The 24,250-nt window shown below is 48.8% G+C and overlaps 12 protein-coding genes across 12 annotated transcripts; 4 read left to right on the top strand and 8 right to left on the bottom strand.

The window, feature by feature from the left end:
- Positions 1-417: 417 nt before the first annotated feature.
- On the bottom strand, positions 418-1,130 carry F5147DRAFT_566963 (uncharacterized protein; the record flags this gene model as incomplete). The annotated part of the gene is made up of 3 exons (XM_041430829.1): positions 418-573; positions 635-698; positions 757-1,130. 3 exons carry the CDS (start codon positions 1,128-1,130, stop codon positions 418-420), a joined length of 594 nt encoding a protein of 197 aa, XP_041298156.1.
- A 901-nt stretch (positions 1,131-2,031) lies between these two features.
- On the bottom strand, positions 2,032-3,236 carry F5147DRAFT_671968 (ubiquitin-conjugating enzyme/RWD-like protein). Its single transcript, XM_041435641.1, has 5 exons — positions 2,948-3,236; positions 2,786-2,881; positions 2,538-2,721; positions 2,357-2,483; positions 2,032-2,306 (listed from the first exon to the last, which is right to left on the bottom strand). Exons 1-5 carry the CDS (start codon positions 2,969-2,971, stop codon positions 2,294-2,296), a joined length of 444 nt encoding a protein of 147 aa, XP_041298155.1. The 5' UTR covers positions 2,972-3,236; the 3' UTR covers positions 2,032-2,293.
- Positions 3,237-4,023: 787 nt separating this feature from the next.
- Positions 4,024-4,278, bottom strand: F5147DRAFT_567399 (uncharacterized protein; the record flags this gene model as incomplete). Its single annotated transcript, XM_041430854.1, has 1 exon — positions 4,024-4,278. A coding segment is annotated over one exon (255 nt), but the record flags the coding sequence as incomplete, so codon positions are not given.
- Positions 4,279-7,409: 3,131 nt separating this feature from the next.
- On the bottom strand, positions 7,410-8,166 carry F5147DRAFT_671957 (uncharacterized protein). Its single transcript, XM_041435640.1, has 5 exons — positions 8,133-8,166; positions 8,055-8,076; positions 7,962-8,002; positions 7,825-7,905; positions 7,410-7,773 (listed from the first exon to the last, which is right to left on the bottom strand). The coding sequence occupies exons 1-5, from the start codon at positions 8,136-8,138 to the stop codon at positions 7,618-7,620; spliced, it is 306 nt and encodes a 101-aa protein (XP_041298153.1). The 5' UTR covers positions 8,139-8,166; the 3' UTR covers positions 7,410-7,617.
- An 84-nt stretch (positions 8,167-8,250) lies between these two features.
- Positions 8,251-9,434, top strand: F5147DRAFT_671956 (uncharacterized protein). Its single transcript, XM_041435639.1, has 4 exons — positions 8,251-8,432; positions 8,493-8,544; positions 8,598-9,150; positions 9,203-9,434. Exons 1-4 carry the CDS (start codon positions 8,304-8,306, stop codon positions 9,336-9,338), a joined length of 870 nt encoding a protein of 289 aa, XP_041298152.1. The 5' UTR covers positions 8,251-8,303; the 3' UTR covers positions 9,339-9,434.
- Positions 9,435-10,039: 605 nt separating this feature from the next.
- Positions 10,040-11,410, top strand: F5147DRAFT_567500 (glutathione S-transferase; the record flags this gene model as incomplete). Its single annotated transcript, XM_041430858.1, has 9 exons — positions 10,040-10,175; positions 10,227-10,259; positions 10,308-10,364; positions 10,418-10,571; positions 10,621-10,814; positions 10,867-11,030; positions 11,080-11,159; positions 11,211-11,304; positions 11,354-11,410. The coding sequence occupies 9 exons, from the start codon at positions 10,040-10,042 to the stop codon at positions 11,408-11,410; spliced, it is 969 nt and encodes a 322-aa protein (XP_041298151.1).
- F5147DRAFT_305640 (uncharacterized protein) lies at positions 11,348-13,874 on the bottom strand. The gene is made up of 10 exons (XM_041429130.1): positions 13,866-13,874; positions 13,645-13,724; positions 13,268-13,582; positions 13,140-13,213; positions 13,054-13,080; positions 12,917-13,001; positions 12,716-12,864; positions 12,491-12,652; positions 12,265-12,438; positions 11,348-11,787 (listed from the first exon to the last, which is right to left on the bottom strand). The coding sequence occupies exons 3-10, from the start codon at positions 13,446-13,448 to the stop codon at positions 11,635-11,637; spliced, it is 1,005 nt and encodes a 334-aa protein (XP_041298150.1). The 5' UTR covers positions 13,449-13,582; positions 13,645-13,724; positions 13,866-13,874; the 3' UTR covers positions 11,348-11,634.
- Positions 13,875-14,665: 791 nt separating this feature from the next.
- Positions 14,666-16,960, top strand: F5147DRAFT_671937 (cytochrome P450). Its single transcript, XM_041435638.1, has 6 exons — positions 14,666-14,958; positions 15,009-15,371; positions 15,422-15,881; positions 15,931-16,326; positions 16,386-16,485; positions 16,538-16,960. Exons 1-6 carry the CDS (start codon positions 14,706-14,708, stop codon positions 16,607-16,609), a joined length of 1,644 nt encoding a protein of 547 aa, XP_041298149.1. The 5' UTR covers positions 14,666-14,705; the 3' UTR covers positions 16,610-16,960.
- Positions 16,961-18,196, top strand: F5147DRAFT_833532 (uncharacterized protein). The gene is made up of 3 exons (XM_041443870.1): positions 16,961-17,378; positions 17,448-18,000; positions 18,050-18,196. The coding sequence occupies exons 1-2, from the start codon at positions 17,034-17,036 to the stop codon at positions 17,865-17,867; spliced, it is 765 nt and encodes a 254-aa protein (XP_041298148.1). The 5' UTR covers positions 16,961-17,033; the 3' UTR covers positions 17,868-18,000; positions 18,050-18,196.
- Positions 18,197-18,568: 372 nt separating this feature from the next.
- F5147DRAFT_628111 (uncharacterized protein) lies at positions 18,569-19,255 on the bottom strand (the record flags this gene model as incomplete). Its single annotated transcript, XM_041432731.1, has 1 exon — positions 18,569-19,255. Exon 1 carries the CDS (start codon positions 19,124-19,126, stop codon positions 18,569-18,571), a length of 558 nt encoding a protein of 185 aa, XP_041298147.1. The 5' UTR covers positions 19,127-19,255.
- Positions 19,256-20,345: 1,090 nt separating this feature from the next.
- Positions 20,346-21,053, bottom strand: F5147DRAFT_540497 (uncharacterized protein; the record flags this gene model as incomplete). Its single annotated transcript, XM_041430221.1, has 2 exons — positions 20,346-20,693; positions 20,751-21,053. Coding segments are annotated over 2 exons (651 nt in total), but the record flags the coding sequence as incomplete, so codon positions are not given.
- A 186-nt stretch (positions 21,054-21,239) lies between these two features.
- On the bottom strand, positions 21,240-22,846 carry F5147DRAFT_671923 (prim-pol domain-containing protein). The gene is made up of 4 exons (XM_041435637.1): positions 22,540-22,846; positions 21,871-22,491; positions 21,589-21,823; positions 21,240-21,537 (listed from the first exon to the last, which is right to left on the bottom strand). Exons 1-4 carry the CDS (start codon positions 22,795-22,797, stop codon positions 21,344-21,346), a joined length of 1,308 nt encoding a protein of 435 aa, XP_041298145.1. The 5' UTR covers positions 22,798-22,846; the 3' UTR covers positions 21,240-21,343.
- Between the last annotated feature and the right edge of the window lie 1,404 nt (positions 22,847-24,250).

The following is a 24,250-nucleotide window of genomic DNA, read 5'->3' as shown; positions in this document are numbered from 1 at the left end:
GTTTGTGGTGATGCTATCAGACAAAATTGGGCAGCTTACTGAATTTTGAAATTTATATTTGGCCATCTACGCTATTGGTGGGCTAGATCACGGTCAATAACGCGATGACAGAGAGGTTCGCCGCGGACCGGAAGGAGCTGCGCGGAATGATTACTGCGCTGAACCTCCTTCTGGAGTACCGGGAGGACTCGTATGATTCTGTTTCATATAGGAGCTGTCACACCTCGGTACTAAATTGATTGCGGGTCCTCCGACCATTGAGCTGAAGGGTCCCACTTGCCCTAAACTCATTCTGTCACCAGTGCAAGTCGATTCAATAGGAATAAACATTAATTTATGGATGTTCTAAATAATAAATACCAGCCATCTATACGACATCTATGTTTGTCCGTGTGCCATGCAATCTAAAACACCGTTTCAGTCTATGTTCTTCCCGCACTGCAATAAAATTGTGGCCAGCACGCCAAGCTCCAGGAGCCCAAGCTGTACCGCATGGGGCGTCAATTCAAGTGTCACAACGTCGTGTGTCTTCGATACTCGGGCGAGTACGTCATACGAGCCCGGAATAGATAGCTAGTCGGTAGCATAGCACCCGGATCAGCTATGGTTGCGCGGTGGATAATATCTAACGTACCTGCAGAAATCTGTCATGTGGTCTCCAGGAGTAGCCAACGCCGTTGTGGACCATGAATCGGTGACTACCGGATTTTACATGAATGACCCCCGCATTCAAAAATTAAATTAAATCAAACACACCTCCTGTCCGTCGAGAGTCTAAGCCAGTGGCCCATGGGCTGTTTTGCGACCAGAGAACGCACCTCGACTGTGGGGTGGTCCCGCCACTCCAACAGCGCGATATTCGAGCCCTGTGAATCCTTCAGCACGGTGTGGCCCCCGTCCGTCACGACACGGAAATACGTCTCGTTGCGCGGTCCAACCACCATGCAGTTCAAGATTGTAGGGCTCAACGACGTGAACTTGAGTGTGATCGCGCCCGCAAGCGTTGAGGGCACAGAGGGGTAGGGGAGGGCGCCGAAGATGGACGGCGGGGGGACGCTGGAATCCCAGGTCGACTGACCGTTTCCTGCGTTCCATGCATCTTGCGCTGTGAATGGGTTACTTCCGTACATGGCTGCGGATGTGAACAGGGAAACGGCTGAGCGAATGAAGAACTTGTGTGTTGACAGATTGAATGGACTTGAAGCAGCTCCATTCTTGATATACGATCCAAGGCATAAATGCGATGCATGAGAGGGGCATGACACACTGCTCACTGCAATGTACTAATTCGCATTACACAACTGAACGCACTGGTGGACCAGCAACAGAAAGGTTGTCACATGGAAAATAATGCCAAGGTAGGAGTGTGTCAGCATACTATGCAAATCCGGGAGGCAACCTGCCTGACGTGACCGCAGGTCAGTTATGGTACACCGCGGTGACATCTGACATGGCTACGAAGGATGTGCTTGTGCAGAGGTGCCGAGCGTCGAGGTGCTATATGCAGTACATACTGTCATCATTGGTCGGGAGTTGCATGTGATATGCAGTGCTGGACGTAGTAAGGTCAAGGCACACCGACTCACCTAGGCGCGTACACCGTAGTTAACGGACAATAGATTCTTGCGACTCAAAGTCGACTGCCCTGTAGCAAGTGTGTTTTAAATATCCGCGTGTAGTTGGAAGTTTGAGAAATAGCATCCGTACCTCGTCGGGAAGGCATCAAAACATTATCAATATTACAAGGCCACAACATTCCCAAACACGTCTCATCCAGAAACGTCTCAAGTTGGTAGTTGACGTTGAACGTTGACTCGGAACGTTGCGCGCTACTCCCGTCCATAGTGACGATGTCCTACTAACCATTCGCAATCAGAGTTTGAAGGAGGTCGTTAATAATGACATTCCTCACTGACCCGTTGCAAGACAACAATTTAATTTTAAAGTTGGACTTATTAATGACCAGTGCAGCTCAACAAATTGCCAAGCTGAGCACCACGCCACGAGTCTCACGACAATGACGGTCCTTCATGTGATAACTAGTGAAAATAACTTGCATGCAGTAAACCGCAGTAAACTCGAGGGCGGAAGAACAACTTGACATGAACATGCAGACCAGTATCAGACTGAGACGGATTCCTGGACGATTTATCGTTCATTTGATACAAACAAGCGAAAGGGGGGATACTAAAAACATAGACATGCAATGATGTACAACGGATGTTGATGCACTTTCATACAGCCGACCAATACAACTCATGTGTACCGCTTAGAGAAGTAAATGGACACCGTACTACGTGGCATACCTGCAATAAATAGATGAGATGAGATCATACTGAATATTGTTGACACATACTTCCTTGTCCACTCCCGAGCTGTTGCTTCGTAGCGGGTACGATCAGTCTTATACAGATGGGCGATATCATGCACCAGAGGATCATCGGGATTGGGGTCCGTCAACATCGAACAAATCGAAAGTAACACTGTATGAAGCACGATATAGGCCACAATAATGAGAATATAGCATATTTGCACACCTTTTGATATAGTCAACGCTGGCGACCACTGATCCCTCAAAATATCCAAACAAATGGATCCATTGGCATTGATGTTAGGGTGATAGATCTTCGTCCTGAAGCTGACTTTGGGTGGCTTGAAGGGGTAATCGGTTGGGAACGTAATTGTTAGGAAGAAGACCCCGCCCGAGTACGGTGAGTCGGTCTATCACAAATGGCACGAGCGCTAGATCAGCAATAGAACCGAGATTAAGAGTAAGATGTCGTACAGGGCCCATGATTGTTGCTTGCCATGAGAACATGTTGTCGCCTACAGGACCTGCACTGCAGGATGAGGGTGGGTCACGTCCGAGGTCAATCAATTCCTGTGCGCCACATGTCAGAATTGAGCGCGAGCATCGCCACAGGAACACAAGTAGCAACACACGGACCTTGTTGATGCGCTTCAAGGCCATGGCAGCGAGTTGTTATACAAGATTCGAAACTGCAGCAACAAGCCAGAACGAATCGCCGAGAGATCGACCAGAATCGCACACGATCAGAGGATATGATTAAGACATGGGTATAGACGCGGGATGATTGGCAACGATATCAAGACAATGAGTATGAACAAGGCATGAATAGTGAGAAAGATAAATTGCCCGTGAAAACTAGAAGAGGACTTACAGATGAGTTTGTATGACGATGAGCGGGAATGCGGTGGTGGTAAAGGGCAAGTAACAAGACCAGGAGATTGTGGCTATTTATGATGTTTGTATCCTGTTTGGTCCGGTCGCTGACAAAAGCAGCGCGTATCTTTCGAGACCTGGAATCTCTCTGGCACAATTCTATGATAACCGTTTAACGGATTAAACCCCCGGCCGGGCCCCAAGTTCCGTTATTGTCGTGTTAATCCAACGAGTACTATGGGTTACCCATAGTAGAGGTTTTGACACCAGACACAGTCGATCTCGAGCGCGAAAAGACCCACAAAGTGAGCATGTGAATATTAATAGAGTTATAGGTAGTTTGCTGTGTAGGCTATATACTACTACAGTCGGCTACTCCAGCCCAGCTGCCAGTGCTTTCAGACCTCGGGCAACGCTCTTTGCTAGAAAACCAAGAACGCCTCGACAGCACTAGTAGAGGTCAGCGGCCGAGTAAATTTGAAATGGGCGCTCGCTACCCTCAACCCTTTGACTGATGAGTCACACCCCAGGTACTCGACCAGATAACACTTAACTTGCCTCAATTTAAGATTTTAAATACAATTTCAAGATCGCTTGATGTTATTAAATATACAATGTATCCAAGTCCCCTGTGATAACGCCTGAACAAATGGAAAAACTAACATACTTACCAACCCCGCACAATCTCCTCATTCCTCGTCTTCATCATCACTGATGACCAACACCGTTTCCTCGCACGAAGGCCAAGAAAATCTAGTCGTCACAGCCGGAGCCTTGCTCGGCACACCCACCGAATCCATCTCCATCAATCTGCATCGCAGCTCAGCCCCACATTGTCCCTAATGTTCGAACTTCACATACCTGCTCCACTCACGAACAGCGCACATGATATTTTCTTTTTCTTCCTTGCTCTGCGCCTGGCTGAGCTCCGCAATAAGCTCCTTGCTCCGTGTAATGTACTGTTCAAGCTTCTGCTGCTTCTGAAACATCTCCTGTCGTGTATTCAAGGGCACCGCGGGTTTGAACGGCGTCGGTTTGATGCTTTCTATTGTCTCGGAAATAAACGTGACAGCAAGTTCTTCCAAGCTCCTACTCGAAAATCAGTGTCGATAAAATTCTAAAAAAAGGCAGAACAAACGTTGCTGACGAGACGGTGGGACTGGGTTGCGCAATGGCAACCTCACCGTTGACAGCAGATGGCGCAGGGGGGAGTGTTGCAGGACCAGTGGACATGGGTGAGGTAGTTGCGCCACGAGCATTCGCCTTGTTCTGCTTACTTTCATGAACGAGCCTTCGCAAGTTCATTTCATGTGCGATCTTGTCCACCGATGGTTCGTGTGCCGACGGTTCGTTTGGCAAGGGTACTGGTAGTCGTGAGGGGAAACAGGAGTCGGTGGAAGTACATGTGAGAGAATTGACCATGTTGAAATTTTCTATATTTTGTGTGAATGCACTGGATTCAATATTTTCTTCGAATTCCTTTTGGGGTGCGAGTGAAATGACCTTGGCTGAGTGCGAATGTTCTGCTGATTCGTCGGCAGATGTTTCTGTAGACAAGAGAGACGATGATGGGTTAGAATGTAAAGTGGAATTGGAACAGATGGGCTGCTGGTCGAAAGATATTGACGAGGAGATCGTTAAAACTTCTGCAGATTTTCTGTCGTGTTGTGCGGCCTCCGAATTCAATGCAGGAAGTGGACTATTGTCCGCTGAAATAAGAGCCACAGCACAATCCAAGTCCACATCCGTAGACCTAGGAGTGTCCACCTTTGCACTTTTTTCTCCACAGATTTCACTTGCCGATAGCAAATCGCCGGACATGCCGCTCGTCACTATTGGCGAGGACATTTCCACATCCTCCCCTCGGTCGTCGTGAGATATGACGAGCTGAGTGGAGTGTAGCCGTGAAGATGCAATGGACAAATGATCCTCGTCATCGTCCCCTTGAATAAAATGACCAACCCCAACACCATCCTGCGAGCCACTAGACACCTCAAAACGCACGGAAGAATCATCGAGCGAGAACCGACGTCCACGAGGGGCTGGTACATCGATGGATGCCTCTTCCCGCTCAGTAGATGGTACGCGCCCTTGTTCGTCGACAATGGTATCTTCACTCGCTGCAACTTGTACGCCACTCGAACCTGCCTGAGGATTCGGCTCAACCAGCTGCTTCCGCTGCAGCTTCTTCTTTTGCTTCTTGCTCAACTGAACAATCGGCTCGTTTATCTTTCTGCTTCCATCCTCCACTTCGCCCTCCTCGATCTCGCCAACGCCAGCGTTAGAGCCCACCCCCGTAACCCTATACCACCATGCCCGAATCGCATGTTTCCCCTTCCCCTTCAGCTGCTTACTCTGAAATGCCTTCCGTGCAGACGCAGAATCCACAAATTCCACCAGTGACTTCCCATTCTTCGTATCCACATCAACGCACACGGGCTCTGCTTCCCCTGCATTCACCGCCCACTTGTGCACCCACGACGGGTTACGGAAGCGCGTTGGGATGCTGTCTAGCACGAGTGTACATGAAGGGTTCGGCTGCGAGGCGAGGTGCTTCGCATACGTCCCTGTCTTACTGTTTGGGTCTGCCTCCGGTGCATGTCCGATATGGAGGAGCTTGGGCTTCCGCATCCGCTCTGCGAGCAACTTCTTGGAGGAAGGCGGTTCAGGCGTTGAAGTTTCCGAGCGATCGTGGTCGTGGTCGTGGTCAGGATCGGTGGCCGATATAGCTTGATATCCGTTGGACTGGCTGCTACCAGCAGCAATCGTGGATGCATCAGTAACCACAGGAGCAAGCCCACTGGGCGATGTCGGACCCGTAGTACCTCCAGCTGCCGCGGCGTATGGGTCGGCAGAAGCAGGTGCTGATGCTGGTGCATACCCAGCAGGAGGGGTCGGGACGGGTACGTATGTATATGCTCCCGGGTTCGAATAGTCAGGATATGCTATGAAATAGGTGGGTGCAGGTGGAGGTGGTGCAACAGTCACCATCCCATACTGCGTGTGCCACGGCTCGGATGGTTCTGCCCCAGTATAATATGGAACCGGCGCGCCTGAGAATGCAGGGTTGTATATGGCGCTTTGCGATTGTTGTTGCTGCATTTGCGGAAACGCAGATTGTGGGGCAGGCAGGATGGCAGTGGTCTGCCCGTCAGGGTAACTGTTAACTGGTTGTGTTTGTATCTGAGGATAACCAGGCTGCGGTATAGGAGATCCATTGCTTGTAAGTTGCTGCTGCTGTTGCTGCATGGCACGTGGTGCAGTTGGCGGAGACCGTGGTGCAATGGGTGGAGTTTTAGGAGCCAGGGTCGGTGACCGAGCCTGAGCTTGAGATGCGAGCCAGCTACGAGGTCCTTTAGGGGGAGGCGCAGCAGGCAATGGAGGACTATATGGAATATTTGACCTAGGACCTTGAGGAAGTGAAGGCACCCGCACCGGGCTTGGTGATGGCTTCGGAGGCGATGGGGCGGTAATGCGTTCCCGTTCTTTGCCTTTCCTACTTGAGGCGAGCGCTGCCCAAGGCCCTTGGCTAATATTCGCGGGGCCAGTCGGGGCAGCGAGCGATTTGGGTTGCAATGGACAATTCTGCTGGGACCTAAAACCTCGCGGAGGAGCTCCAAACGTATGCTGTTCCTTTCTCCGTTTCTTATTTAGCTTACCATCACCTTTCCTCGGTGACCAGCCAGTTGCGTAAAGCTGGGGTCGCTGGAACCCAATACCGCTGTCCACCCGTTTGCGTTTCTGAGCAACCTCAAGGCACACAGGCTCCACTCGACCTAGAGCGAAGACCATCTGGGTGAGTGGAGGACACGCGCTACAACGGCACTTACCGTCGAGGCCGCGCCCTAGACCGCGGCCTGGGCAATAGCCCATGTTCAGGGCCATGGCGTAGCCCTTGCTCGCCGTGGAAAACTCCTCTGAATTACCATCTGGTGGAGTGCGCAGCTGATCATTCTGTTCACTGTCAACAGAATCCGAATCAACTCGCAGCTGGAGGTCTATCATAGCTTCGTCCTCATCGTCTGAGATGACGATGGGAGAACTGATAGAACCAACACCTTGAGCGACCATGGTACGGTCGGTGGCCTGAGGGGTAGATGAATTGTTTGGTGGTCGGAAACCAAGATGTATCGAACTAAGAAACGTTCTGAGAGTCGATCTCATGGGTTCGTTTAAAGTCCGCTACAGTGAAGGATGCACAAGCTCGATGGCGAGCTCACAAAATGCAGATAACATGCAAGAAACACGTTGTTTGGAATTTTACAATTACTACAGTCAGCCGCAAGAAGGACCTCCGAAAACGTGATTTCCATTCGGATTACAGTAACTGATCGGCTTAAGGCTCCGTCAGACAGCCGCAAGGCAGCTAAAAATGCGCGAGGATGCAACAGTGCTGTGCAAGTCGAACCAGCGACCAAGGGTATTTCAATACACTACTTGTGCTTGCCTTCCCCACCTTGGTCTCTTTGTATCAGCCCCACTCCTACAATCACGCCATCTGCGAGAACATCAGCCACTTTACGGCCTTCTTTGGCATGGTGCTCTGCTTGTTTAATAAATTCGGCCTTCACAGCCTTAGCGTGCGCAATCTGCACAAAAAGGACATGAATTTAAATACGGCAGATAGCAGGAATACTCACCTCTTTCGTGTGGTGGAGGCACTCTAGGTAATCATCCGCCTGCAGACGGCATTGACTAGGCACGTCAGCTTCAGCATAGCACTGTGAATATCAACTGTAAGAAGTCAATTTCTAGAATGGGTATTCTCGGCTATTACTTTCGAGAATTCTTGCCAGTAGGCAAAACACCGCGAACGGCCTGGACACGACATTGTTCAGCATTGAACATGACCAGCAGTAAATAGTCGCACCTCCAGTGTAACTGAAACCTGACTGTGTGCAAATAAGACATTAGTGAAAAAGCTTGTCATTACCAGGCAGACACATACCGCCATCGAACTTGGGGAGGAGAAACGAGCGTGACGCGAATGGATCCCGGGTCACGGTCACAAGCACTAATATGAAGACGTGACAGAAGTCACAAACCTTCATTATTGCACTGCCACACTCCGTACTAAAACACCCTCTTTGTCTCAATCCATACAATAACGCCAAGAGCAATGGCTGATCAAGCGGAACTTGTCTTTGTCAGGAGCTTTGTAAAAGTCATTGGAGCTCAGCCTATCGTGTACAGTGACGACTACAATCAACCTCCACAGAATTCACTAAAGAAGGTCCCTATCTTACCAGTGCGTGTTAGACTCGAGGATCGTGTTTCATGGCATGTTCTTACGCGAAATTTGTTTCAGGTTGAGCTCCCCCCTGTTCCAGAACGTAAAGGAGAACCTTCTGCACCGCCAGGTAGATGTCATCTCCACGTTATCACTGATGGTCATCTCACCAGAGATCGCTAGCCGCATCAATCAGTATTACGTTCAAGTCAACAAAGCCTCCGCAGTCGTTCACGCTTGCTGTGCAGCCAACAGATACTGTATCCGAAGTTAAAGCCTTGCTTGCTTCTCAACCGAACGCACCGCCCGCAGAAGCACAGCGGCTTTTACTCAAAGGAAAGGCACTTGCTGACGCAAAGCTCCTTAAGGAATACGGTGTGAAAGAAGGAGACACTATAAATTTAATGCTTAAACCCGGGTTTGAGTGGGATCCTACTAAATCTCCATCCCCACCCAACACTTCGCCAGTAAAGATGAAATATTCCAATCTTCCCGAAATACAAACACCGCAACCGAAACTGGCAACAGGTCATAGGCATACACGCACGCCCTCCATCGTATTGTCGCCATCACCATCAATTGTGTCTCTCGAGCCCGAGGTCAAACCTCACGACATTGATCTGACTCTTGACACGTCTCTGTTACCCACCGCTTCAATATCGCGCGCAGCGCGGTCAAGTTATCAGACTGTTATCTCCGAGCCACCATTTTGGGATCGCCTGTACTCTTACTTGAGGTGAGTAAATGATTGTGTTATGCGCAGTTCGTACCTAAACATATATCATCAGAACGGAATTCAGTAACGATAGTGATGCACTCATCGCTTTTGAGGACTTCCTCCGGGCAAGCAAGGGAGGGCTGACAGCCAGTGAAATCGCGAAAATCCGTGATCATGTAGGCGTTGTCGGAATGGCGGGCACGTAGAGTAATGAGGATCTTTCGAAAAGTTAGTTGGGCTTCCACATTGCACACTTGTCTTCATAATTCGCCTCTGTCGCGGCTTGCCATAAATGAATTAGCTGGAATTCACGCAACGATGGAAACATGCCAGATTGCCAGAAAAGGTAATTTTCTGTGACCTATTGAATATTTGTCTTGACAATATCAATGAATATTTCCCTCCTCCGGAATATTTGCTGTTCTAGCTAGCTTCGCCCTTTCGAGTCAACAAGAATTGTTCCGCGGACTTGTAGAATGTGAACTTCCCGCCCGTATGATAGTAATTGCCTTTCAAAAGTCTGCCCGCCCGCAGCGTAAGTACGTTCGTGTCCGAGTCGCGCCCAAAAGTATTTAAAGCCGCCAACCTGCATAACTTGTATGCACAGATGTCATGATTTGATACATATGTTCATGTGTATGCTGCGGATACATAGCCGTGAATCCGTGATTACGGGATAATGGTGATGTCATTACGCTGAGTGACAAATCCCTGATGTCGTGATTATATAATCCAGGCGCGCCAAGGCTCGTAGACTCGTGACCAGTCCGAGACGTCTATGATCATGAGGCAACTTTCCATGTATGGCTCTAGACTTTTGATGCTTACTAGCCACTCCAAACCCCTGACTGCGGCATCTTCTTCCCCACGACCATCATCTCATTCATTGCTCCACCGCATACGAACAATGTCATCTACAAAAGACGTATCGAGCCAGAGTGACATTGGTAAACTGAGGGCAGAGTCAGACGGCTCCTTCAAAAGAGCTCCATCAAGCTTCAGGAACTTTATCAGTAACGATGGTAAATTCCCGCCGGAGAAAGGTAAATCACGAAAACATATTTATTTTATTGACAAACTCAGTTGATTTACAGGAAGATACCATCTCTATATATCTTATGCATGCCGTCAGTGATAGGATTGACGCAGTCTCATTTTGACTGAACATTCCTCAGCTTGGGCTACGAGAACTCTTATCACTCGGAAACTGAAAGGACTTGAAGATTTCATTCGTCAGTTCCAACCAGTTTTGTGCACTTCACGAGTTTATGCCACCTTTTTGCAGCTTTTTCTGCGGTGTCCCCTCACATGGGTGCGCAAGGCTGGCCATTCAAGAATGCAGATCCGAGTTGGGAGGATGCAGATAACGACCCAGAACACCCAAATTTCCAGCATGTCAAAGATCTTTACTTACTTGCTGATCCGAACTATGGCGGAAGGTATGTCTATTCCCCTCCCATTTACCACTGCTTGTTACATCGTAATCAGATTTACAGTACCAGTGCTGTGGGACAAGAAGCTCAACACTGTTGTCAACAACGAAAGCTCTGAAATCATTCGCATATTCAACACCGCCTTTAATCACTTGCTTCCTGCTGATAAAGCAGCGATTGATATCTATCCTGAAGCACACCGCCAGGAGATCGATAGTATCAACGAGTGGGTGTATGACACCGTAAACAGTGCGTCTGAGTCTGTGCGTGGAGCTTGTCTTAATGACATCGTGCACTGCAGATGGTGTGTACAAATCTGGGTTTGCACAATCCCAATCCGCGTATGAGAACGCCGTTCATGCTCTATTCAAATCTCTCGACCGACTCGAGGAGATACTCAAAGGCAAGGATTACCTCGTAGGCAACATCCTCACCGAAGCGGATATCAGGTTATTCGTTACTACCGTACGTTCGATCTTAAACGCCCGTTCTGAAACTTACTGCTCCGTTCCAGACCCGCTTTGATCCCGTGTACGTAGGCCACTTCAAATGCAACCTGCGCGACATCCGTCACGGGTACCCTAACATTAACCTGTGAGGTGTCTTCCATCTTTTTAGGATGTTTGACAGACTCATTTTCCACAGTTGGATGAGGAAGTTGTACTGGAACAACGATGCCTTCAAGTCGAGCACCAAGTTCGATCACATCAAAGAACATTACTACTGGTCCCAGACAATAGTGCGTTGTGCTGTAGGCTCTTAAGCGCTCTCATACTCACACACAGCAGGTCAACCCCTCCAGGATAGTTGCCGTTGGCCCAGTCCCAGACATCGAGCCTCTGTAAAGTTTTATTGTAACTGTAGTTCTAAAGAAAGATTTCATCTAGCACACGACAAAGTCCATGTATTCCAAGAGTATCCCTGTATGTATCCTACACCTTTGGTTGGCCAATACGAAGTGATAGACGATAAGTAAGACAGGCGAATAAGAAATGTGAGACACAACTGACATCGCTAGTTCAAGCTTTCAACCAGCATCACTATAGTAAAGTGTCAATTGGCAAATGTTCTAAAAAGTCACAATGACGCCCATAGAGAACCCTATCACAATTGTCGAAACAATGATAGCCAAGCGTTGACAGCCTGCAGGGGTCGCGGTCGGTAGAGCAGCTGAAGAACCCGTCGCGTTTGCGCCGGAGGACGATCCAGATTTGAAGGCACCCTGTGCAAAAAGAGGACATTGTTGTGAGCCATTCTGACCACCTAATACAGAGGATGATTGTGATGCAGGGGAAGATGTAAGGGTAGGTGCGGAAGAGGAGGAAGTGGCGGAGGAGAAGGAGGAGGAGGAGGAAGGAGGAGGAGAAGAAGGGGAGAATGGAGAATTTATAGATGACGAAGTTTGAAAAGACAAAGTTTGGAGGGATGGAGTTTGAAGGGGCGAAGAAATCGTTGGACGAAACAAAGAAGAATTTGGAAGAGAGTATGAGTGTGCACTTGCAGAACTCAACGAAGGACTTGAATACGAGTAAAGCGACGAAGAACGCGATAAAAGCGTGGAACTTGAAATGTCCGGTGAAATTGAAGTGAGCGTCACAGACGCTGGCACATCTGAATATGTGATAATCGTGACGGAAGAAGTACAAAGATCACTAAAGCACGAGTGATGATGAAAGTGGGAAGTGTGATGAGTACCCACAGTTGCTGTTGCTGATGCTGTGCTGGCTTTGGATGTGATTCCTCCGGTCAAAACGCCCTGGCCGTTACTGATTGTGCTGTAGAAAGTGCAACTGGAAGAAGAGGGTATGGGATGCGCAGGTGGTGTGATGGGCTCCCCTTGGTAAAATGTGGACGTCCCATAGACACCCATAGGCTTCGTAAATGCTTAGCTAGACAAATGTGCGTGAAATGGGATTGACACTAACCTCAGCTGAGTCACCCAAACACTGCTCAAACACTCCCGGAGAATAATTCCCAGGCATATTCCACTCGCACCCCATAACATCATAAATATGCTGACACATTGTCGGTGCATCTACCGCGGGCTTGCAAGCGCGGAAGCAGAATTGATCATCCGCCACAAAATTCTGGGTACGCAAAGAACTCAATTAGAACGCTGTGGCGGTCTTTCCGAGCAATCGGTAAATTACCGTCCACTCGTGAATTTGCTCCAACGTGCCGAATGCGCTAGAGAACACAAGACCGCCGATAGGATTGCCGTTACCGTCTGCACCGTGAGGGTCAAGCTCGCCGCCACTGTCGCCGGCAGGAATGTTGATGTTTGTAAGATTGCCGACGCCTGAGTTCACGTTGTTGCTGTGGATCTAGTTTGTACTATAAAATATACTCACCTGTGACCTGGACGTAGTCTGGAGTGACCACGACGTGCGCACCAGTGATGGAACCGTCTGGGATCAGTCGTGTTCCGTACCCGCTCTGAGAGAAAATTACTACGTCACTTAGGAGACTGAATATAGTGGCAAATCACCTGCATGCACCATGCTACTTCGATTTGCTGTGAAGGTTACAGGTTCTTTCTTCGCGGTCACTGGACAAAAAAGTGAAGGCATGTACCTCGGTGTTCCCGATGACCGAGTCAGGGCCTGGCTGAGGAGGTCCCCAGATACACCAATCCTGAACAGTGTTGACTGGCGATATGCTAAGTCAAGGTTAAGGATGCTTATCGGCGATTGGCGGCGCACCATAAGCATTCTGGCACTCCGACGTCTGACTGTAGCCAGAGGTGCAGTTGTTGTAACCTGCCTGCCCCTGCTCGCTTTGATAGGGAGCGTTTGAAGGCAAATAAGTTGCCGAATAAGTAGGACTTTGAGCATAGCCTGACAGGACCAAAGACAGTGCCACGAATGAGACGGAATGAAGCATGGGGGCGACACTCCTGACGAACAAACGTTGATATGCGGAAGAGAAGGGAAAGGGAGAAATTTTGGGAGTGTTGTCCTGCAGGCACGGTCATAAAACGCCTGCATTTCACCTATACCGTAACTGCGCAGGGGCATCTTTGAAATGCATCACGTTTAGGCATGTTCTTTACACGACGTGAGACAGGCGAAGCACGTACATGACCGAGTGACATCATGAACATCCAATCAAGTTCAACCTTGAATTAGTCATTATCTGGCGCGCGGCTTGTGATCTGAGCTAGATAAAAAGATTGTTGTTGAGCAGTAGATCTGACTATCATTGAAGGCGCTCAATTGTCAAAGAAAGGATCCGGATCGACTCGGTCGACGTCGATGGGTAGGAACACAGATGGTTGTACGTTCGACTTCTTGCACTTACATATGTCTTCTTGGCCTAACGTTGTGCAGGGCCCAGGCTGTGAACGTTCTTCCATATACCACTTTAGGCTAGTAGCATCGTACCCATGGCTTGATTTTTACTCGGTGAATATCCTTGAGGCGAGCTTGAGGAGTACAACTAGGTTGGAGGTGATGTAGCGAGTGACAGTGGCAGGAAACCAGAAAGAGTTGCTAGAAATTGGACTCTCGGGAGTCGGCGCTAACTTGAAGTTTATGACTGGAACGGCGTGCAAGCGCCCCTGCAGTAGATCTATCTTCTTCCGGTCGGACGTTGACGTTGACGTTCGCATGAGAAGTGGGAGCATAACCCATTTTCAAATGCGATCACTGAAGGTAGTACGACTGACTACTGAGTCGGCAGAATTTGCTGCCTCACAAATTGGTTGCTACATAGTCACATTAAGGCCGATTTCGCAGTCCGCTGCACCCTGGTTGCTCCAAGTAGACGAACTGAGTCTGGTTAGCCTGGCAATATATGATTGCCGGTTGTTCCATTTAATTATTCCACTGCGGATGGTCATCATGATTTGATTTTTAATGAACTGGAGGTACTTGCTTCAAGAGAGAGCCTCTGAGGGAGTTTAGGGTAGCTCGGGGGAGCTACGACGAGAACGTACGTCGAGTCTGTATATAACTGCAGAGGGTCACGAGCCTATGCGCACAGAGACCTCGAGTTCATATTCGCTACCGTGACTTGTAAGATCCGTCGGTACTATTATATACATATCATATCATATTAATGTCATAAATTATAAAAGACATTCTCGTGTCAATAGGGTCCTTTATTCCTCTCCTTGACGAGGCTTAGTACTTCAGAAACATGTCGTCCAATCTGCTCAACGCCATTAAATGCCTCGTCCCCATTCATTTTGAAGACCTCAACTATCTTTCGGCTCTCCTGCTAATTCCAGTACCAATCTTATTGGCCCATGTCATCCCTTATCTCAGGGATCCTTACAACCAGCGGAGCATACAGGGTCCATTCCTTGCCCGCTTTTCGGATTTTTGGCTGGGTTGGGTAGCAAGCCAAGGTCATCGCTCAGACGTCATACATCAGTTGCACAACAAACACGGTAGCATCTGACCCACTTGATCCCACATGAACTCATATTCCTGCCCATAGGAACTTTTGTGCGTCTTGCACCAAACCACGTCTCCATTTCCGACCCGGACGCGCTACAAATTGTATATGCCCATGGTAACGGCAGCCTGAAATCCAACTTCTACGACGCCTTCGTCTCCATTCACCGTGGTTTGTTCAATACCAGGGACCGCGCTGACCATGCTCGTAAGCGTAAGATTGTCTCTCACGTCTTTTCGCAAAAGAATGTCTTGGAGTTCGAACCTTCTATCCGTCTCTATGTCAGCCAGCTCATGAACCAGTGGGACCGTTTATTCGACGAAGCCCTCAAAAACAAATCTGGCACCGAGGGAGAAGGTGGTTGGTTCGGTAAGGGAGGTCGTTTGTGGCTTGATTGCCTTCCGTGTATGTATCCATCTCTCAATTTCCACTAGCATTAATTTGTGTCGTGTCAGGGTACAACTATCTGGCGTTTGATATCATCGGCGACTTGGCGTTCGGTTCACCGTTTGGAATGATCCTGAACGCCAAAGACTCCGCGCCTGTTGCTGTTTCACAGAAAGATGTCATGAAATCCTACGGGTCGCAGAATGAGTGTGCATACGTCGATATTCCTGCCGTCCAGATTCTCAACGATCGCGGAGAGTTCTCGGCTTCTATGGGCGTTCTACCTCCCACGTGGCGACCCTGGGTTCGTCTGCTTCCCTGGTACCGCAAGGGTGGAATAGCTGTCAAGAATTTGGCTGGTCTTGCAGTCGCCGCTGTCGCCAAACGTTTTACAACTCCGACCGACCGCGTTGACCTCTTGAGTAAGCTGCAAGAGGGACGTGATGATGAGGGAAATCTCATGGGCAGAGAAGAGCTCACCGCAGAGGCCCTCACTCAGCTCATCGCCGGTTCCGACACTACTTCCAAGTAAGTCTTCTAGCCAATCATGGTCAATCATCTTCCCCATTCAGCTCAGCTCGTCATGTGCCATCACATATTACCTTGCTGCCAATCCTTCTGTACAGCTCAAGCTCCAGAAAGAGCTTGACGACGCCCTCGGCAGTGAAGATGAATACGTTTCCACATACGAACAAGTCAAACGCCTACCTTATCTGGAAGCTGTTATCAATGAAGCCTTGCGTATGCATTCGACATCTTCCATGGGTCTTCCTCGTGTAGCTCCTGAAGGCGGTTTGACTATCCAAGGCATTCATTTCCCGCAGGGTGCCGTTTTGAGCGTTCCAAGTTACACGATCCATAGGGACACCAAAGTGTGGGGAGAAGACGCGGATGTATTCCGTCCAGAGAGGTGGTTTGAGCATGATAGTGCCACTTTGCAAAAAGCTTTCAATCCGTTTTCCTATGGGCCCAGGTACATGACGTTTAATGCCACGCGATCACTGGCCTGCTGATGTTGACCCTAAACCTCAGAGCATGTGTGGGACGCAACCTTGCGTCCATGGAGCTATTAATTATCATATCTTCCATTCTCCGCCGCTACCAATTCGTCCTGGCAGATCCGGATAAAGCGGTATGTTCCTTCCATGCCGGTCATCTCACACGAACTAACTGTAATGAATTAGTTTGACACACGGGAGGGCTTCCTGCGAAAGCCGGTGGAGTGCTGGGTGGGAATCAAGCGTCGGCAGGGATGAAAGGCAGAGTAATCACGCTCTGTTTTGAGTTTATCCGCGACTCTTTATTTGCTGTTGTTCTGTTGTTTCCTTGTACAAGTGCGGCTGTAATTGGGCTTCTTCCACGGTACACTATGACCGAACCAAAGTTTCAGTGGTTTTCACGGACTCTGAGATCTGATTTGCTGGTTCTATTCTTGTTTTGTCGGTCCACTATTACCTTGATAACGACATTGGAATGGAGTATAGATATATCACGGACCCCCTTCTACTATCACACTCGTTCCCTGTTCAGCATCGGTCTCAGGACCTGCATTCGTGCAGATCCTTATATAACTGAGCCTATAGTATATCTTGAGCACATCATATCTAAGCCCGCCTCAAGGCTGCGTGCAGTGCCCCACTTTATCTGACTGATAGCCTCGCGCCATGCGAAGGCAGCACCATGTCCTCAACGCGTAGTCAAACAAGCACGTCCCCACAACATTCTAGCACCAACAATTCTAACAACAATAATCAAATTATGAGTAATATTTTCGGCGCAAATGAATCGCCATCGCTGGTAGTTGCGTTTCTGGCGATCGGGCTGTTTATGGTGGTCATGGCAGCTTTGTTTGGATGGAGAAGGATGCGTAGAGGGAGTCTCGTGGTCCAACCTGCCAGGCCAGTTCGCGTTCGCGTTCGCCCAGGGAAGAGACCGATCGCGATAGGAGAGAAACCCACACTTTGGGATATGTGGACGAGAAGAGACTCGGAGGTGACGATCGATTTAAAATGGGAAAATATAACGGTGCGTCAGGCTCCGCAGTCGGCGTCGAAACATGGCGCTGAGATCTGCTATTGGCTCGTGGATGACTAGCCCTTTTGCGCCACGCGCGTGTTCTGTCGGAAAGAAAAGCCTCCTCGGCCGGTCTTGATGAAAGCCACCACTGTCGAGCCTCGAAATCCGCCCCGTTCATCGTTTGTGATGACTCGGATCTCGGCTTTTAGAGAGCACTTCCGACTTATTCGGAGGCCGAGTCCTCCTCCTACACCTCCGCCCCCGCCAGAGCCACAAGCTTATGAACTTGATGATATGTCTGAACGGCCGGAGGGCTCGTTCGTCGTGATGGCCTTCACAATTTCTATGCCGTCGCCTAGTACTAGTACTAGGAAGCGCGACAACGCCACGAGCTCCGAAGTATCAGACCGGGTGTCTACGCCAGAGCTGCTCCATGATACAGAGTTGGGAGAGTATTGCATCGGGTCGGTGGAGGTGTCGTGTAGTGAAGATAGGTGATGGGGAGTGGCAAGCAGAGTGCAGAGTACTGGGCTGTTTGGTCTTATATTTGGATGCCTGATCACATGTATAATTTATGTGCATGATGTATGACACTTACCTACCTCTGTCATAGCTGTAGGGCTTATTGTTTCTATAATACTGGTTAGTACGGACATTAAGTGGGATTTAGTAGAACTTGCCCTGTGAAAATGGCGGCCGTTGAAGGTTGCATATATTACATGAGTTGTCTTCGTGTCTTGAAGGTGCTGGTGAAGGCTGTGAAGGCTCACTGGCAAGCGCTGAAGTGCTGACGGGCCGAATAGCATAATAGCCCAGCTTCAGAATCAGAGAACGAGTGCAGCCGAGAAACAAATCACATTTATGTAATTTCCTGATCATACCAGTGCGTCAACAAACTACAGTAACAGTAACAGTAACAGTACTACTTCAACGTTCAACGTTGACTCGGGTAACGATAGAGGGCTATAAGTACAAAGGATATAAACATATGTAGAGCTCGAAAGTGATACACGCGCACGATAACGCATAAGTAGATCAGATACACGATGCTGGGACACTAACAACACACACCTGACGAGTCGAGGAGGGGTCTGATATAGTAAAATAGAACTGTGGGTCAACAAATTAGTTCATAAGTGATTCTCCATTTTTCAATGCGCCACATTCTCATCAGCACTGCTGAGAGAACATACTACTAGCTAGTAGTAGGCACGGGGTCTAAAATCGCGTGACAGCGTGAGGACCACCTGCCACTGCTCTCTCCTCCTGACCAACGAGGTAAGTCCAGCAAACATGGTCGTTGAGAGCAGACAATCTACTCTGCGCACACCCGCTAAGCGTGTGTACTCAGGGTCTGAAGACGCCGCGCAGCGCGCGCGGTGTATATCTTCAATACGGCTGCGCTGCTTGAGCGACATGCCCTCCCACTCATACGTCCGCAGAAGCCCGTGGAGCGTCTCATAAATCGCTTCTAACACATCTTGCACTGTCACCCCAGTTGGGTTACGGGCTATTATCTCCCATCCAGGGGACAGTAAGTCACAGACAAGTTGCAACTTTGGGATAGGGGGATTAGTTGCAAATTGTGACAGGTGGGATGACAATAGAGGCATGTTTGCTACTTCTGCATAATGCATTGGATTGTAGCGCACATCCCATTCTATGGGGACTTGTACATGATAGCGCTCCCCACTGGGAGAACCAATAAAGAGGGGGTTGAGCTTGACACCGTGCGTGCGAGTTATGGATCTAGCCATGGTGGGTGAAATGTGAAGGGAGGTTTGAAAGGTTGCGGGAGGACAGAAGTAAGAATACAAGTTTTATACCTGATGAAATATCCAATAACTGTCATTGATGCCTTGCGGCAGTGATGTTTAGGGCCCCACCGTAGAATACAGTTCAGACCCCGCAGTCGATACCAACAAAAGAAAACTTACTTGCCTCATCGAAGAACGCGCCGCATATTTGGCTAAAAAGAGGCGACGCGTATGCGCCTTGTTAAGTTTGATGTCTCCGTATACCAGAAAGAGACATGGTTATCAATGTTAACACGGCGTTCTGCCTATAATCACATCAGCCTCAACACGTTGTGATGTTGATTGTGTGAAATAGTGACGACAGGTTGCGGGGAAGAGGGGGAAGAACATGCTGTATTGCTATGGGGGTAAGGCGGTGAAAAGATAGTTTGTGACCTTCTAGAAAGTGATGTCGGGCATAAGCCGAGCGGAGCGGAGACACAAATTCTCCGTGAATGTAAGACTTCGTAAATGTTAGATCCTGGCGCGTAGCCGTTTGACATGTGGAAGAAGATAAACCGAATCCAGATACAGTTGAGGAAGATGCACGTATGTATCACGGGTATATCGGCTTATGTCGGGCAAAACACACAAGGACGGTAGGACAGAGGAGTGAGTCACTGGGGCGCGGGTCCGATGAGTTGTGGCTCCAAAAACACGAGGCTTTTGTGGAGAGATAAGTTGTATTAAGGCGTACTATGAATGGAATGCAGGGAGGCGTCGTTTCCAAACAGGGGGAGGCGCGATCACGGACTGGACGGAATGCCCACATATCAAGTGAATTTGGGACGGAGTTGCCTTCCGAGGCCCAGTTCAAGAGGACACGCAACCCTGGATAGACAATACTTGTTGGCAGGACCTATCGGATGATACCGACTTGCTGTATGTTCTAGCCGGCGAGGACGTAAGTATCATAATTACTAAGGCTGTCAGACCAAAAAAAAAGATGTGATTTGGTGGTGGCTCAACGTACGTCGACCCATGTATCTGTGCGAGTAACGGACCAGTGGCTCGCCTCATGTTTCGAGTATTGCAAAGTAGACGAAGCGCAGTCCAGAATAACAAAGAGTCCAAGACTATAATAGTGCAATAATTAATATACCCTGGTAAGGCACGTCAAAGAAAGATAGCACGAAACACGTAGCAGTCGTAAAAATCAGAACAAGCGTCACAGCTACTGCGAGTCCAAGTCATGATAGTACACGTTCGATGTCCCAATAACGATCTCATACAATGGCTGGTACTTCTTCAATCCCACACCTTTCGACGAAGGTGATAACAAATCTGGCGGTCGCGGCATGGCTATCAAGACCGAAACTTGGAGAAGAGATCTATCCAGCGGGAGCTCCATCTTCGAATGACTCAGATGTGGGGGATCAGTCACTTTAACTAGGGTGGGAGGAGAAAAGAGATAGGTTATCTCAGGTGGTATGCGGTTGATAACCTGACGTTTCCAGAAAGAAGGTCTCGGTGTTTGGCGGTCCAGTGGCGGTGGCAACGGAATGTCGTACTTTTCCGTTGCTAATGGCTATGAAGGTGAGACAGGATCAGACGGACCTAGGCACTAACGAGAAATGGGCGCTACCTGTGTGTCCCTCCATTGCGAACAGTCCTGACCTAGCAAAACCTCTACATCCCACAGTAGAGGCTTCTGCATACGCCTCCTCTGCAAGGGGATATCGGTATCAACCCGCAACATCTCATCAATCATCTGACGCCGTATGACCAGACGATGCCATACGAGTCCACTAATCATGAATAAGGCGAAGAGTGACAATACACTGACAAGAAAGCCAAAGAGTAGAGATGAACCGCTATTCGATGTGTTTCCATTGCTTGTCGACGTCGAGCTGGGAGCGTATGATAACGTCGATGAAAGCAACGAGGAGTATTGGCTCGTTGACGACGCAGTCATGGTTTCCTTCAACGACGACACCTAAGCGTGGGGGGCATTCCCAAGGCAAACGGATGCATAAGTATGTAACACATTACGGTGTCGAACGTGAGCACGACAGTTCCAGAAAGCAACTTTTTTTGTCTCACTAATCGACTCACGTGACATGTCGTAACTGACTGGAAGGACAAAAAGAACAGGCAGCGTAATAGAATACAACAGGGTAAATGATATTGTTTGCAACTTACAATATTGCTGTAAAAATAAGATAAAAATGAAACTTTTCAAACGTCCATCACCAGTTGAGATCTGGAGCGAAAATGCCAGTAAACCTGAATGGTCCTAAAATACACCAAAACCCACACACCGTGTTGAAGCACAGCTCTTGCCCGTTCTCTCCTTCGGACATCATCCAGAATTCCCATAACGTGTCTGTCTAGCATGTCGACGTATGGCTTGAGACTTGTATGCTCCCAATCTGAATCAAAATATGAGTGAAAACAACGGGTACAGTGACAAGTGCACTCACTTGCACCCTCGCCTGCCTTGTCGAGCTCTTGAAGGAGCTGCATGACTGTGGGAACTGCATTGGGGTCAAAATTTTCCACACGGTTCGGGTCAACGGGGACGCAGACTCGGCCAGTTTTAGGATGCACACAGAATGGTGCTTTGAGAAGATGATTTCGGTGCTTGGATACTTCGGCATCCAGGCGTGGATATGTATATTGCAGAATGATGTCTTCTAGAGCGGCTAGATTTCGGGCCTATGAAGCGTCAGGAATGGCATGGATAGTGAGAGTAAAGTACATACACCTGTACCCTTCACCTCAGCCTTCAGCTCGTCCCATTTCTTCGACGATTCGATACCGGGCTGTTTCTCCCACCGCTCCTCGAGAGTCTCGACAATTTTCTTGTCCGGAACCAGTTTAAGCAGCGTTCGCCAGCCGTCCTCGGACAGGAAGCATTCTTGGTTATCCAACAATGGATACCACATCCTACTCCCTTCATCGCGCGCATGCCACAGAGAAGGTGGCAAATCTCCTGGGTGGCTCTTCGTGCCTATGCCCCTTACATTCACCTTCTTCGCCATCTCCTTACCTCCTTCTATCACAGTAAGCGCCCCAACTACAGCTCTACGTAGTTCGTCCGTAAGCCCCATGGCCTCGTCGTCGCTGATCCACAAATGGATGCCGCGACGGCCCGAGTATACCCATAACAAATGATGATATCCAAATTGCGTGCGCAAGGCTGAGTCAAGGACGCGCACAGCGTTGGCGATGAATGCCCAGCAGCGTTTACATATTCCCGCTGATGTGCAGCATGTGCGCACGCCATCATAATCAGTCATATCGATATCGAACACCAACTCGCGCTTTAACGGGGTGAAGAGCTTCCCAGATTTGACAGACCGCGCCAATTTCCGCTCGTTTGGCTGGCATGTTGTCAGCATAAGTGCCAGGCAGATTGAAAGACAGCTTACCCGAGATGAGTACATGGGCCCGATCTCGAAACGCGTCGGATTGAGTGCGCACACCTGCTTTTTGAGTTCTTCTGCATTCGAAAAACAGTTATAACGTAGATACACGTCTCCCTGGAGAGTAAATGCGAATTCGCGGTTTGTAAACAAATCTTTTGGTGCGTGTTCCTGGTTGAGCCATGTGAAGATAGATTTGAAAGGGTACAGCATGCGGTAAAACTGGAGCATCACTTCCGGAGATGTCTCTGCAGAGTCGGCCATCGTTGAACGAAGGAATAGCAACTAAGTGTTATGTTGCTATCAATCAACGTGTACAATGTTAACCTTCCAGAGCAATTTGAGTGACACAAAGCACGTGAGGAAACGTCACGCGCGCAAGTCACACACTGTGCTACGGGACACTGAAACTTGTAGTCTGGAAACAAAACACCAGATGGACATGAAACTGGTATATACCGTATCAGTGAAAATTCTGGGTATTTCACATCTAATTTTTTCAGTACGCAACATATATAACGTCTTGCATATCATATGGACTGGCTACAAATCTCGAAACAAACGGATCAATTCAATACGACTTATGTGCACACTGCACTTCACATGCGAGAGACCGAGCAATCAACATAGATGACAATGTTAAATTTGTAACAGGCAGAAGTGAATATCCCTCATTACGATCGGAATGTGCATTCAGATTGAATCGTCCGGCGTTCAGTGCAGGCTTCCATGTCACATGTGCATACATAACAAGCTAAAGATCAAATGTCCAAGAACAGGTTGGATTTCATTGTCATTCTACCATCTTCTAGTATGTCACTGACAGGAATCGGGATTAGACTCGTTGGATCGAACCGAAGGTGTTGAGTGGCAAGTGTCTGCGGCCCTTGACGGCATAGTATGTGTTATGAATCTCCAAGTTGCAACAACTTAGGGTCACAACATAAACGACATTCCTTGGAACCCTATCAGTAGCCCTAAGAAAGATTTTAAAATGTTGTGGTGGCCCCCAGGGAAATGTACTGACCTATATGAATCCTTCAAAACAACAACTACCCCCATGTACCCAAAATTTGCCATTCGAGCAGATTAGAGCTTCTACTGGAATATTGTGAGGGCATATAAGATAATACCGACTAAACGTCGTGTGCAATACAGATAGAGGCATGCACGGTGGTATCGCTTGCCGAATTAAAGATGGCAGCATGAGTCCTAGGTTCATTTGCGCCTCGTTCCAATAAGGAAGGGGAGTCCGTAGAAAGACATCAGAGCCCCGTCGACTGAAGGGTATAATACGATTCAGCACAATAAAAGGGACGACGAGCATTGAGCATCAAGGACAGAGAGAAGAGGCTAGCCGAGAAGATATCCTATGTGCCAGTCTAAAGTCGCGGTAGGTGGAGCCTGTCCATCTAGGCCTAGGCTACATTCGAAGCTCCTTGAAGAACTGACCCCGCCAGAAGTTGGAGAATTTTTTGTTGGATTAGCGTACGTGCGTGGCAAGTGCGTCCATATTATCAACTCTTCCACGTGCACTTCCGGGCGTGTCTGTGGCTGAGTTTGACCTTACCATTGAATGCCATCACTGATCTTGCACTGATCAATAATGTCTGTCTCTGAAGTGCAGACACGGCAGGATGACTTGAAATTCACAGAAGATATGCAGAGCGTGGAGGTTGTCGACGAAGAGCCCGGAGACGATACGAACTCAGGTGCG

Source organism: Suillus discolor, assembly GCF_016758755.1.
Source record: "Suillus discolor strain FC423 chromosome Unknown F5147scaffold_5, whole genome shotgun sequence".
Lineage (NCBI taxonomy): Eukaryota > Fungi > Basidiomycota > Agaricomycetes > Boletales > Suillaceae > Suillus > Suillus discolor.
This window is presented reverse-complemented; position numbering and strand designations above follow the sequence as displayed.